This window comes from Dreissena polymorpha, chromosome 5 (assembly GCF_020536995.1).
Source record: "Dreissena polymorpha isolate Duluth1 chromosome 5, UMN_Dpol_1.0, whole genome shotgun sequence".
NCBI classification, from domain to species: domain Eukaryota; kingdom Metazoa; phylum Mollusca; class Bivalvia; order Myida; family Dreissenidae; genus Dreissena; species Dreissena polymorpha.
In genome coordinates this window covers 62,397,783-62,413,450 of record NC_068359.1, presented here as the reverse complement: position 1 = coordinate 62,413,450, position 15,668 = coordinate 62,397,783, and the positions used below count along the sequence as shown (strand labels likewise).

General features: G+C 36.2%; 1 protein-coding gene and 1 long non-coding RNA gene across 6 annotated transcripts in view; one reads left to right on the top strand and one right to left on the bottom strand.

Moving 5' to 3' along the window:
* The window catches only part of LOC127880994 (probable beta-tubulin polyglutamylase), a 226,527-nt gene that overhangs the window by 19,194 nt on the left and 191,665 nt on the right, over positions 1-15,668 (bottom strand). For all 5 annotated transcript variants that reach the window (XM_052428550.1, XM_052428549.1, XM_052428552.1 and 2 more), the window contains 5 exons: positions 10,619-10,796; positions 7,461-7,579; positions 5,989-6,189; positions 5,426-5,588; positions 3,882-4,053 (listed from right to left, as the gene is read on the bottom strand). In XM_052428550.1, the coding sequence (XP_052284510.1) occupies positions 3,882-4,053; positions 5,426-5,588; positions 5,989-6,189; positions 7,461-7,579; positions 10,619-10,796 (833 nt within the window). The remainder of the gene's footprint in view (positions 1-3,881; positions 4,054-5,425; positions 5,589-5,988; positions 6,190-7,460; positions 7,580-10,618; positions 10,797-15,668) is intronic.
* On the top strand, positions 598-2,349 carry LOC127880995 (uncharacterized). Its single transcript, XR_008049853.1, has 3 exons — positions 598-777; positions 1,827-1,927; positions 2,300-2,349. It is a non-coding gene; the product is annotated as an uncharacterized LOC127880995 (long non-coding RNA).

The window sequence follows — 15,668 nt, the reverse complement described above, 5'->3', positions numbered from 1 at the left end:
TGTTGTAGTAGGTGTTGTTGTTGTAGTAATAAATGTAGTAGCAGTAGTGTTTTTTATATCAGTAGAGGTTGTGGTGGTAGTAGTAGTAGTAGAAGTAGTAGCATTAACAGTTTCTGTAGCAATAGTAGTAGCAATAGAAGTAGCAGTAGTAGCAGTTGTTGCTGTAGTAGCAGTTGTTGCTGCTGCTGTTGCTGCTGTTGTTGTTGCTGCTGTTGTTGTTGCTGCTGTTGCTGCTGTTGTTGTTGCTGTTGTTGTTGTTGGTGTTGTTGTTGATGCTGTAGTAATTAAAGTAGTAGTTCTGCAGAAGTAGGAGTAGTTGTTACTTTCAAAGCAATTTCTACAAGTTTAAATTCCTTAACCCTGTCCAAGTGGTATACACACTGTTTTTTCTCAATATCAAACTCAGCCAGTCCAGGTTGTCAAATAACAATCTATCTGATAAGCCAAGCATGTGTTGTACATCAAATGTTGGGTATGTTTGCTGCAAATCTATTGGCTATAAGATATAACAGCCTTTTCTAATTGGCTGAATTCAAATACAGAAAGTTTACCTGTTAGATTGAAACATGAAACATGGTGGACAATATACTGGTTTAACTTGTTAAAATAAAGTTAAAGACATTTAACAAACAGAAGAGTTCATTAGTTTTTCCATTAAAAACACTTTCTTAAAATACTTATGTATTTATATCATTTGGAAAGTGACATGAAATATTGCTAAAGAGTGATGCATACAGTGTTTGAGCAGTCTGTCTAGGAATAGAACAACAACTGAAGGTTTGTGATTTTTATTATTTCTAAATATTCCTTTAAATTTAATCTTCTTATGACATTATTGTAGACCTTTTTATGTGATATTTGAGGTTTTAGTATGGCAAATATTAGTTTAAAAGCAGCTGTCACCCAAATTTTCACTAGTGGAGTTTGCAGGTTGAAAAAGGAAGTAATAAGACCTATGTGGAGAAATTAATAACATTGAATGTAGTATCGGAATTTTCTCATGCAAGGTTATGGAACTGCAGGCTAAGGAAGTTTTTTACTGTGCATGTTGAGCACTCAATGCTCATTAATGGTGTTAATGTTTATTATTATCCCCCGCCATAGGCGGAGGGATATTATTTTGGCGCTGTCTGTTCGTCCTTCCATCCTTCCGTCTGTCCGTCTTTCCATCCGTCCGTAGTCATATCTTGGAAGTGCTTTGGCAGATTTCACTGAAACTTGGTATGAGTATGTATATGGATAAGAGGATGATGCATGCCAAATGGCATTGTACACCATAAGTTAATAACAGAGTTATGGCCCTTTGTATCTTGAAAAAATGCTTTTTGTGTGTCCAAGGCCATATCATGGAAGTGCTTTGGCGGATTTCATTGAAACCTGGTTCGAGTATATATATGGATAAGAGGATGATGCACGCCAAATGGAATTGTACACCATCTGTTAAAAACGGTGTTATGGCCCTTTGTATCTTTAAAAAATGCTTGTTTGAGTGTCAAATATAATACTTATGTGTCCAGAAGCATGTTGGCGGGGGATATCAATTCAACGTATTTGCTTGTAAATAAAAAATTAAACCAATGGAATTGGTTTTTAGGTATCTGAGTGTGCATTTTCATACCAATAGAATTACACATCATTCTAATTATAGCAATAATAAATTTGTACTAATCATACCAACAAATTAAGTTATGCTTAGTGCTTTGCGATGTATTCACTTCGTTTTTAGTTCTCTTTCTAAAGACCATTTAACAACTTAATATTTAAAAGAATTCATGAATTACGTTCCCTATACATTTTCATTATGTGCTTTAATTACCATTGACCAGTTGATGGAAGATACTGCAGAGTTTGGCAGGGAAATAATCCAACAGCAAAGCGGCTCTTTAAGCGCATTTACCTAGAGGACTTACAGGGCTACAAATTCATGGTAAATATTGTCATGCCCTGGGCTAGATAAGTTATTTAATGTTAACCACCTGAAAGTATTTTGTCTTTTTGGAATTCAATATATTAGTCTAAGTCATTTACACTTTTCTGGATCCTGGGATAACTTTAAAAGTTCTAAGTATTTTTTCATGAAACTTGAAACATGAACAGATGACAATAAGGACATTTTGCACGTCATTTCATGTTGTTTATAATGCAAGAATTCTGGTTGCTATGGCAACAAATATATTTAACAAACTTAAAATAGTGAAGTTTAACAGGTAGGGGACCATATTGCTTTGCAATCTCTTGTTATAGTTTGAATGTAAATAACTCTTTGCTTTAGACATTTTTATGATTTTTTATTCTGTAGAGCACATGTGAGCAGTATACAATGTACCTCATACCAAAAAGGACCCGGAGGCAATGACTGGTGTTCAATATTCTCAGAAGAAAAGGAAAATGGCAGTGGAAGACTTGGACAAACATTTTTAGCCTCTGTGTTAAGCCTGGCAGTCTGTGGCTGGTGACATGTTTTATTTTGGTTACTTCTTGTAAAAAAAAGACCAGTTATTTATTTTGTGAATTGTATTTTGTGTTTGTTTTTTGTCTTAATTTATTTGTTGTTTTTTTTAATTTAGGAATTTGAAACTTGGATAATTGAATTAAGTCCGTGTTCAACAGTACTGAGCATAGTAATATAAATAACAAAATTAAAACAACAGTTGTTAATTTGTTATGTATTATTATTAACTATGCTCAGTACTTGAATACTGGCTGTCTGCATGGGAATTTGTTTTCTAGAAAGTTGGTTTCAGACTTAAATATTTGAAGTTAACCTTCGGAACTTTTCTAGAATTGTACTGGAACACATCAACTAGAACTGAACTTCTGTTATCGTACTGAAAGTGTTCTAGAATTAATAAGGAACAGTTGTTGAACGTTAAAATTTATGAGAAAAAACTCTAGAACAATTGTGTTTGATGTGTGTGTGCATGTAATTGTGTGTGTTTATGAACATATGTGAGAAAGGAAGTATACTTGTCATAAGAGAAATGTAAAATTCTACTTCTATGTTTTATATTGTGTCTTTTATAAGTTTTTCTGTTCTCACCTGTATATGCGTGCATGTTTATGGATGTGTTTTTGAATGTGTGCATGCATGCCTGTGGTTAAGAGAGTTGGTACTTTATGAAAATGTAAAACCACTCATTTTTGAATATGTACTGTGACTGCATGTGTGTGGTTGATGATTGATGCCAGATCTTGTTCTTGCTTAACTTCTATGATGAAACCTTTAGTTACATTCACATTTGTTTTTCAAAATCAATAAAATGCCTTTGATCTATAATCTGTTTTCATTTCTATTTTATTCCAGCTTTTTATTAAATTCCATAGCTTTTCATGGAATTCCACGGCATTCTATGGAATTCCACGGCATTCTATGGAATTCCACGGCGTTCCATGGAATTCCACGGCGTTCCATGGAATTCCACGGCGTTCCATGGAATTCCACGGCGTTCCATGGAATTCCACGGCATTCTATGGAATTCCACGGCATTCTATGGAATTCCACTGCATTCTATGGAATTCCACGGCATTATATGGAATTCCACGGAATTCTATGGAATTCCATCCCATATCAAGTCCCCCTTCTGTTTTTTTTTTCACTTTTCCATTGATTGCATGGAATCGGATGGAAAGTTAGTGCCAATACTCCTCGGAATTCCATCTTACCATTTCCATAGAATTCCATATGATTCCACGGCAGATCTACAGACGGGATAATAAAACTAACTAAAACTAAACCTTACTATTTACAAGTAAGTTTAGAATTTACAAGTAAATTTATTTTTAACAAACAGGATGGCAATGCAATCTAAAACATAAGAAGCAGATAATATATAAGATGGTATCTACATCTATGTTTATCATAACCATTTCTTTGTGTTTACCTGATTTGTGAGATGCGATCCCAGATTGAGATCATTGGGGTCATATTTGGTGCATGTCCTGCGTATGTAGCCCTTGTGGTAGAGTATCAGGAAGGGGCAGGTGGACGCAATTAGCATGTATGAGCGGACGTCAAACTTGTGGCCTTCCAGTAGCAAGGGTTTCATTATGTACCTGGGAACATGGACATCAATAGATCATTACAATTACATGTTTTTCAGAAATTTTCATAGTATTTTGATTGTTTTGTAGAACCTTTAGAACCATTACAAGTCTTTTAAATTATTAATTATTATAACTTTGGATTGTTAATTGGTAGAAATTATATTAAATAAAACTAGAAATGGCGCGGCAGAGGCCGACGCGTATCCCCACGCCGCATGTTTGACCCAAGGGCGCCCCAGGGTTGATCATGGGGCCATGCATAGTTGAGATTGACTGTATTGTCATAAGAGAAGTTCAGTATCAATTAGAAGTGAATGGGTGTAAAAATAAAGAAGTTATAGTAAAAGGCAATTTTGGGAGGGTGTGGCCTATGTGGGCGGGGTGCCCCAGGGTTGGTAATGGGGCCATGCATAGTTGAGATTGACCGTATTGTCATAAGAGAGGTTCAGTATCAATTTGAAGTGAATCAGTGTATTAATGAAGAAATTATAGTAAAAGGCAATTTTGGGCGGGTGTGGTCTATGTGGGCGTGGCGCCCCAGGGTTGGCAACGGGGCCATGCATAGTTGAGTTTGACCGTTTTGTCATAAGAGAGGTTCAGTATCAATTTGAAGTGAATCAGTGTAGAAATGAAGAAGTTAATGTAAAATAACCTAATTTTTTTTTATAGTAAATGGATTTTTTTGGTGGGTGTGGCCTATGTGGGCGGGCGCCCCAGGGTTGGGATTGGGGCCATGCATAGTTGAGATTGACCCTAATGTCATAACAAAAGTTCAGTATCAATTTGAAGTGAATCCGTGTAGAAATGAAAAAATTATAGTAAATGGAAATTTTTGGTGGGTGTGGCCTATGTGGGCGGGGCGCCCCAGGGTTGGGAATGGGGCCATGCATGGTTGAGATTGACCGTATTGTCATAGGTGAGGTCCAGTATCAATTTGAAGTGAATCGGTGTAGAAATAAAGAAGTAAATGTAAAATAACCTAAAAAAATGAGTGATAATTTCTGACGCGGCCCCACCCCAACCCCTATAACTTTTGACCCAGGGGTCAGATCAAAATTCCAAATAGTGCACCGTCGCACATATGCTCATAGCTACCATGTGTGTAAATTTCAAGGTTCTAGTGCTTTTAGTGTAGGAGGAGATAGTGGCCAGGACGGACGGACAGACGGACGGACAGACGGACGGACAGACGGACGGACGGACGGCGGAGATCACCACAATATCCCCACCTTTTTTTCAAAAAGCGTGGGGATAATCAACATTGTGAATTGACTTATGCTTAATCGTACATATAAAGTTAAGGTGTAGAACTACGTTACACATTCATGCAGAACTATATTCTCAGAGCAGTGCACAATGTGTCAATCTGGTAATAGAGTACCTCTGCACAATGCGGTTCATGAGCGGACGCCCAGGTTTCTGGGCTTCTTGCTTCCTCTGTTCCCGCTCCTCTAAAATCTGCATAATGGCCTCTCTTGAGCGTAACAGGAAGATTCCCTTGCCCTGGTTCATACCCACCGGCTTACAAATCCAAATCTCGTTGTCTGAAAACAAAATGAATGCATAAGATTGTCTTCCTTTAAAATGTACCAAATGAAATAACCTCCCCTCACTAAGATCAGGTAGATTCCCTTGCCCTAGTTCATACCTTCTTGCTTGAAGATCTAGATCTGTTTGTCTGCTAACACATTTACTATATTAGATTGTCTCCCTTGAGCAGAGCATAATGTCTCCCTTATCCTTGTTCTGATCTGGAAGCTTAAAGATCTAGATCTTGCTGATGGGAACAAAATCAACTATATTACTTTGTCTTCCTTTCAAAACCTTTAAAACCAATGAGAACCCTTGGAGATCAAATCCATGAAAGGTCTGACTAAAAGAGGTAATAGTCGTGGTTTCCTTGCGAAATCTTTGCTAAAATTAAAATTGAACTCATATCTTCACCTTTGTATATCTCCAGGAACAAATCCCGGTCAGACTTCTCGTCCAGTTTGTAGGTCTCTGGATGGAAGTCGGACATTCGTAGTCGAGGTAGCCTCCCTTTGGTGCTCAGTGTCACCCGCTCATACTCCTTGAGGCTGTTGAGCAGGCCAAGCTTGTTGGTCAGCAAGTGGGAGTTGGGCAGGTGGTTCACCATTTGTTCACCTGAAACAGTCACAAAAACCGTCCAAATATGCTCACACTTTACCCCTTAATTAGACATATTAAAGCATCAATAGTCCCTTTAAAAGTAGAATAAAATTTAACATCTTTCATACAAAATCTATGATTTAAAGGCTTCATTTCCAACCATAAGGTGTTGATGATCTCCCCTGCCCCCTGGCGGCAATGTTTTTCAACCACCCCAAACCATTTTACAACTCATACAAGATATCATTTGGACAAATCTTCTGACCAAGTTTCATGAAGATCTGACAATTAATGTGGCCGCCTAAGAGTGATAACAAAGTTTCATTAAAGCCATATAAGGAAAAATGCCCCAACACCTAGTGGCCAAGTTTTTTAACCAACCCGAACCATTTTCAAATTCCTCCAAGATATTATTGGCACAAATCTTCTGACTAAGCTGCATGAAGATTGGACAATTAATCTGGCCTCTAGATTGTTAACCCTTTGAGCGCTGGAACCGGATTTTGAAGGCCTTTGCAAACAGTTTGGATCCAGATGAGACGCCACAGAACGTGGCGTCTCATCTGGATCCAAACTGTTTGCTATTCTGATAGTATTCTTTGAAAAAAATCTAAGAAAATGCTGATTTTAGAAATTCAGCAGACGACATTTTAGCAGAAGACAAATTTCCCAGCATGCAAAGGGTTAACAAGGAAAATGTAAACCTCGCATCATGCACAACACACAACAAATGAAAGTCAACCAAAAAGCTCACAGCAAGCACATTGTGCTCAGGTGAGCTAAAAATTACAAAAAGCTGTGTATCCCCTGTCACAGGGTTGCGTTGTGGATGAAAGAGTACCATTAGAATGTGAGACTGAATGTAGGGAAAAAGTAAAACTACAATTCTGAGGCCCCTGGCTTTCTGTTATTTTAAACACAAGACAATAACTTCTAAAAAATCATGCAATCGTTTAACCTTGAAAATAATTACTGACTACAAAGGGCAATAACTTGTAAAACACAATCACAAAACCTTGACAATTTGTGCTGTAGCAAATGCAAATAATTATTCTGTCTAAATTTTTACAAAATAAACACACAGAAATCTAGGAAGAAGTGTGTTTTTACATGCAATTTAAAACAAAGGGGGAAACTCCATTAAAAAAGAGCAAAAATTGTAGTAATGTATTTGTTTTTTGTATAAGTGTTAGGAAAGATAATTACTATTATTCACCTGAAACATTCCAAATTCATGCAAAAGACTGAAAAATTAGTATAAACAATTGATTATAAAATTGTGCTACCTTCTTTGAAAGATCCATAGTTGATTTTACACTTGCTCTCTACCCACTTCAGACGGAAACGCTCGTCAAATTTGTCTGTTGTTCGCTTCCATCCTATATTGACAAGGGGGCCCTCGACTCTGAATCCAAAGCAGGAGAGTATGCAAAATCATGTAACAACATACAAGTCATTTTAGTGCTTCCTCTATTCTGCCAAGTGCCCAAAACAATGCCAGGTGTGACTGACCAGCTAGCTCAATACAAAACAATGCCAGGTGTGACTGACCAGCTAGCTCAATACAAAACAATGCCAGGTGTGACTGACCAGCTAGCTCAATACAAAACAATGCCAGGTGTGACTGACCAGCTAGCTCAATACATATACTTCTCCCACTCAGATACCATACATGCCATAATTTTTCAGACCAATTCCAGGACATTGAGTTAAATTGTCCGGGACTTTTGCCGATTTTCCGGGACATGTATAAAAAGTAGCGATATTTATAGACATATGCATTATTTGGTACGTTTTTTTTTTGTTTCGCATCGTTAATTGCAAAAGTTCGAAAGCCTATCCGAAATACACTTGATCTATTAACGTCAAATTAAACATTACTACTTCCGTTACTAGATACAAGCCACGTGTTTTCAGTGTAAGCGTTCTAAACATAGATGGTGACGTCACTGCGTTATTGTTATTAAGACCGGTGTGTAACGCGTAGCTGTTGATACGCCTTTATTCATTTATAACATTTATATAATAAAAAACACAACAATACAGTACCGTTAGATCGTCAACTAAAATCAATTCACAATACATACAACCAATCACATTAAAACGAATACAACAAAACAGTACCGGTAGATCGTCAACTTAAAATCCGGACAGGATGACGTTTATATATGCTTACTTTTTTACTCAACTTCTTTGTCGGTTAAACGTGCGAACATAAACTGCTTTTAATTTTTTAATCAGCGATGTTGGACTTCAGATGTGTGAACAACTATCCTTTGCCCTTACGCAGCGGGAAATAATGACGTAGTAGATTAAAGTCAATTAACAACCACATTAAACAATGCCGCCTTTTCGGTTTGACCGCGAACGTGAGACAATTGATATGATAACAGGACCCCTGTTAATTGATCGATTTTGACACGTAGCGTAGTCTGCCTATTCGGGTAGGCATTGTCATGGAGACGCTGCAGATAAACACAGATTCGAGGTGCAGTTAAGCCTAAGATAAGGTACATGTATATATGGATTTTGTAAATTCCGGGACATTTGACAGATTTCCGGGACAGCGGGACAAGTTCTTCATTTCCGGGACTGTCCCGGACAATCCGGGACGTATGGCATGTATGCAGATACCTATTTTGATGGGTTTGTAGTCCCTTCGAAAATCATATTAAAGACCTTTGTAAATACATTAAAGTTTACATGGCTCAATTAAAGCCGACCCTAAGATACTGATGACCAGCAAACAGCATCAAACCTTAAACAGCGTGGGAGGTACTTGCAGGCTGGTCTGGTTTTTATGCTGGTTGCATAGCTATTTTCACATTTCTTCTGAGTGGGGCAAGTTTAAGTTTTTCTTGCCTTTTCTGCTTTGTTCTAAAGCAACATGATTTCATTGTTACCAAATGTGTAGTTGTTAGCGAATTGATGTCTTGTTCATATTTAATTTATTGTAATATATGCTAGATCTAATTACTAGGGATGGCAAAATTATTCGAATATTCGATTGAATGGTCAGCATTCGAATAATAAAAATGATATTCGCAAAATCGCATTTTTTTCCAAACAGAATTTCACCAATATTTAATGACCTGCGAACCGCTTACTAAAAAGCAACCTATTAAATCACCCGTGACTAACATGTTTGACGTGACGTTCTTCGTGTCAAACTGATAACGCGGCCCATATCAGTGTTGATTGCGCAATGATATATACACGCTCTAAGAAAGGCCCCGACTGTTGTTTGCCAATGGGGTGCCAATTAACGGTTTAAATTGACTGGCGAATAATAATTAAGTTTTGTGATAACAGTATGTACAGCCATTAAAATGTGTGAATTACTCAAATCGCGCAATGCAATATACTCACTATAAGAAAGGGACAAAACTGTTGTTTATCAATTAGGTACCAATTAAGGGCTTCAATTTACTGGCGAATAATAATTTAGTTTTTGTGATCACAGTTTGAACAGACATTTAAATATGTGAATTACACAAAAGTAACAGATGATATAAATTAAACAATCATCAAGGAATCATAATTGTAGCGGATCCGTGGTCTAGTGGTAACACACTGGCTTCACAATCTAGAGATTGCTGGTTCGATCCCCCGCTGCACCTAACCTACTAACTTGTTTTTCGCATGAGAGGTTAAACCGAGGTGCAGTGTACTAGGTGCTATACACCGGGCACTAAAAGACCCAGGGTCACCTCTGGAACGGGGTGTCTCATGTATCTTGCACTATCCCCGGTAACCAACTAACACGTCTTTCTGGGGGCGATGGCCATATGGGAGACAATCCCGGTGCACTCGATAAAAAATAATGAAGAAGAATGAAGAATCGTAATTCAAATCTGAAAATGCCACCAGCCCTTTCTGCAGTATGGAATACTTTACACGGTCTGTGGATAAGAAGACCGCAACGTGTAATATGTGTAAACTTAGTTTCACATATGCGCGGTCTGCTACAAATCTGTGGAATCATTAAAAAATAAAATTCTATGACACAATGTTTTTCATTCTATTTGTGCCCCATCACAGTATCAGTCATAGTATAAGTCGACAGCGATACAATTATTTGATAGCGACGTTAATAAACAGCCTCGTATTTAGCAAATGGATATAACTTACAAACCAATGGAAATTAACACATAACAAGGTGAAATCAATCCAGCGGTTTTATGCGAATATTCGAATATTCGATTGAATGAATTTGCGAACATTCGAATACCGATATTGGTATTCGATGCCATCCCTACTAATTACTTATTCAATTCAACAGTTTTCAGAATACAACATTTCTCATTTAGCAAAGTATTGGTAATTATTCCCCGAAAAATGGAAGACAAGAGGGCAAACCTGGCCTTAGATCACTCACCTGTGTAATGGGGCATGGCTAGTTTTGAACCCAGAGGCATAATCTTAATCAACAAACAAATCTTACAAGGATGTTCCATTGCCTCCCCCTACATAGAAGGTAGGTGTCATATTGGTCGGCAGGCTGCAGGACGGCAGTTTTGGACCTTTCGTTCCTCCCGGAGACTTCTTTCTGCGGCCACGCTTTGCAGGCTCAGTTCCACTGGCTTCCTCGGAAGGGTCAGAAGGGTTCTCAGCATCTAACCCTGAAATTAGAATAAAGAATGTCTAATTCTAAGGTGATTATCAATTTACATACAAATAGCAGGCTGATGAACACTTTCATGGTTTGGCATTTCTTTTATGATTTCTATGGAGAGGAGAAAAGAGTGTGGCCTGTCAGATGTTGATGAGGTAAATTATAATCATTGCAACAAAATTGACCTCTTACATAAATTATAGTATTTTGTAACGGAAAAATGGGATATACATTTCAGGATAGAAATAAGAACTACATTTTGCAAGGGAAAAGACAACTAAGTTTTGTAATTGGAATGCAACTACAGTTTTAAACAAATTTGAAAACTACATTTGAAACAGACATGAAAAATACATTTTTTCAACTAAAATGATAACTACAAATTGCAACCGTGAAACATGAACTATATTTTGCAAAGGTAATTAGAAATACACTTTGCAACAGAAATAAAAACTACAGTTTTCAATTTTTATGGGAACTAAAATGTTCAGCAAAAAATGAAAATTACGTTTTACAATACAGGCAAAAACAATCAATATTAAGGCAGCTATATTCAGCTTTCTGCGAAAAAGTAAAATAATAACCTGTTCATTTTATAAAATGTAATTTGATTTCTATTTGTATGCCATAAAAGGTAACATAAACACTGTTTATTTTTATGAGTTGCAATTTTTTGTTGCGACTCTTGTATGTTGCCCGCCCTCCGATCAACAAACCCTAATGCTGTAAAATATTGATAATTGCATATGATACAAAATCTTTGCCACTTAAAAGCCGTGGAATACAATGCAGTGACATACATATTGCAGCAAAAACTGTTTATAGAAGGGTTTACAAACACTCTTCTGCTACACTATGGCCAGATAAGAAAATAATTTATAATGTGTATTGATACTAACGATAAGGAAATCTGAATACCTCTACATTTACCAATAAGTTTTTTTTATTAATCTAGGTCAGTTAAACTGAGCATTACAATTTTTTGCTTTGCATAATACCAACACTTTAACTCCAACTTATGTATAACAAGACCTTTATCAGATATTTTTTTGTTTCAACTGGTATGCTGTAAATGTGAGTACTATCCTGCTTCAAATAAATACAAATATTAACTCCAAAGGTTATGCAATTTAAATGTTTTATGAACCATTGAAACAATGGTGCTTTTGCTTATCAAGGAATTATATCATAACTTGATCTGAAGGTTGTATTGTTAAAAATCACACAAGACAATACAGTGTATTTAAACAGTGTTCAGTCGATTTTACCCTTTCAGTGCTGGAACCAAATTTTGAAGGCCTTTGCAAACAGTTTGGATCCAGATGAGACGCCACAGAACGTGGCGTCTCATCAGGATCCAAACTGTTTGCTATTCTGATAGTATTCTTTTAAAAAAATGAAGAAAATGCTAATTTTAGAAATTCAGCAGACGACATTTTAGCAGAAGACAAATTTCCCAGCATGCAAAGGGTTAAATAAAAGTAAATTGAAGAATAACCTCAATAAGAGGTTCACTGCTTTACCTCTGTCGACTGTGCACATACTCGTACTCATCAGGCCTTGAACTGAACTATTTGCTATGTGTACACAAAATTGTCTTTTTGAAAATTGTGCTGCTAACAAATTAAGTCGTGTTCTGAGAAAACTGGGCATAATGCATGTGCGTAAAGTGTTGTCCCAGATAAGCCTGTGCAGTCTGCACAGGCTAATCAGGGATGACACTTTCCGCCTAAAATGGATTTTTGCTAAGAAGAAACTTCATTCAAACGAAAAATGTCATAAAAGCGGAAAGTGTCGTCCCTGATTAGCCTGTGCAGACATGCACAGGCTATTCTGGGACGACACTTTACACACATGCATTATGCCCAGTTTTCTTAGAACGCGGCTCAAATTATCTTACCATAAGACATCTACAACATACCCATCAATTTTTATTTTGTTTCAGGGTGAGGGGTTGCAGAGGGCATCAATTTAAGACCAATCATGGTTTTACTATTCAAGAAAAAAGCTCACCCATTTTTGAGCAGCAAACAAAAACTGACCAGTTGTTCATGAATTTCAGTACATGCTATTAGTCATGATTGCATAAATGTGCACCATTCATTCCATTTTATATTTTTGTTCACCAAACGAAAAAATGTTAGCAAACTTATGTCGTTTTCAATCAATGTCAGCGACATGATTCTTATTTAGCTTTCATTATTACTAAGCTGTTAAAAATTAATTGTTTTCATAGACATACACGGGTAATATCTATTTTCAAACAATTATAAACTCTAACAATAATTTTATTAATAAATGTTGTAATGAGGAAAAAAGCCGCTAAAGAAAAGCTTTATAGACATACATTTTGTTTACAATAACACAAGACATTTGTTTACTGCAGGCTGCACCTGAATACTTAGTTCACATTTATAAATTCTTTGGCTAAGGTTTGTTCAATAGGCCTAAATTGGCACTGAGCATCAATTAATAGTGCTTCAACTCTGGCTAAAAAGCATTAATACTATTGTAGTCCTTTGCATGTTTAAACTTATGGTGTGCAAAGTATTAGGCATTTTAACCCTTTGTATGCCGGGAAATTTGTTGTCTGCTAAAATGTTGTCTGCTGAATTTCTAAAATAAGCATTTTCTTCAAAAAAAACAAAAACAGAATACTATCAGAATAGCAAACAGTTTGGATCCTGATAAGACACCAAGTTCTGTGGCATCTCATCTGGATCCAAACTGTTTGCAAGGCCTTCAAAATTCGGTTCCAGCACTGAAAGAGTTAAACATAATAGATTTATTTTGGTACCTTGACAGCTGTTTTATATGATAATAAGTAAAAATAAATAACAGTAAATAATACACAGTGCCTCCAGGTTTAAATTTCAGAGCTAATATAAATGACTTAAAATAATTGTTATAGCATTTTACAGCAGATCAACTCAATCAAGGAAACATATTTACATTTAATTTGACAAGATCGATTTCACACAAGTTAAGAAAAAATTGATTCAAAATGTCACTATTTACCGAAGTCATTAACTATGGCAGTGACACCTCTTTCCAGAAAATACCTCCGCATATTAATTCCTTCCACAACTATGTCACAAGTTGGCGTATAAATGCGACGGAACCTAGTCGAATGGTAGAATTTATTATTATCCCCCATTCTGATAATAAATCTTTTGCCACAACACAATACTCTCTCAAAAGATTCTTTCACACGATCAGATATGATAGCCAATAAATAAATATTTCAACATTTTTATTCAAACTCATTTGTCAATCCTTTCGTATCTCTTATTTAATGCTTTCTTGAGATCAATACTGGCTTTTTCACGCACACAAACTTGAAATGAATCCCGGTGGATTAAGTGTAAAAACTGAATGTATTATGAGCCAATTACTCAATACTTCTACGAGCATTGTTGTTTTGTTTTAACTAATAGACATAACATATCAAATAACAAAATGTCTCGAAATAATTGGTTTGTGTTCAGTTGGTTCTCATTCAGAAGTGAGCTCTTAAAAAATAGTATTGATTAATTGATCGACACACACATTATAATAATAAAAAAATATCGGCAGCAAGTTTAAAATAATATTTTTAATAATAATAATCATGCAGCCAGGATATCTGTGATAAATTGAGCCACATTCTGAGAACACTGGGCTTGATGCATGTGTCTAAAGTGTCATTCCAGATAAGCCTGTGCAGTCTGCACAGGCTTATCAGGGATGTCACTTTCCGCTTTTATTTTGGGGTCGAGTACAGTTAAGTACAAAAACAACCTAATTAATATTCATGATTCGACATGTTAATTCAAACCTAAACTAACAAAATTGTGGATACAGGCAAAATTAGCGGAGAGAAGTTAAGAACAAATGCAAATACATCTGTCACAGACGGAAACTGAGTTGCAAAAATGCTTCGTTTTTGCTAAATCTATGTATTTATCTTCCATAAATTGCTAATAATATTAAGCGAAAGCTAAATATAGATATAAATTGCATAACTGACTTCGCTTCAATGATTTTCCACTATTGCATGTAGGTATTTATGATTATTTATATATTATTTTATTGTTTTAAAACCGAGCGTGGGGGATGGTTTGGGTGGAGTCCATTGTGGTATGTAAGTGTTGTTATGTCAAAGTATGAACCAAATCTGATCATAAATAAAGAAGTTATGGGAATCAAAGCAACAGTTAATAATTTGACCTTGAGAGTCAATGTCATTCAAAGGTAAAGGTCAAATTCAACTAGCCAGGTACAGTACCCTCATAATAGTTAGAAAGTATTTGAAGTTTGAAAGCAATAGCCTTGATACTTTAGAAGTAAAGTGGATTAAAAAAATATATTCAAAGTAAGCAAAGGGCCATAATTCTGTCAAAATGCACATGAGAGTTACATTACTTTGCCTGCTCAGTCCCCTTATAATAGTTAGTAAGTGTTGCAAGAATGAAAGCAATAGCTTTCATACTTTAGGAATAAAGTGGACCTAAACACAAAACTTAATCAAATTTTTAATTTTCTAAGTATAAAAAGGGTTAATAATTATGTCAAAATGCCAGCCAAAGTTATCTAACTTTGCCTGCCCAGTCCCTTCATGAAAGTTATAGTGTGCCATGTTTGAATGCAATTAGCTTTGATAATTTATGAGAAAAGTGGACCTAAACACAAAACCTAACCGGACGCCGACACAGAGGCTCTGTTGTTGACAATAGTTTGTAAAAAAAATCAACTACAAAAAATGAGCTTAAAAGATTTTGATAATGGGCAGCATTGACTGTTAAGTAACAAATAGCAAACCTCTATGCCTGGTGGTTTCAGAGGAATACAAGTTACCCCCAGGATGAGACCAAGTATTTTACCCCATGGGCATTATATT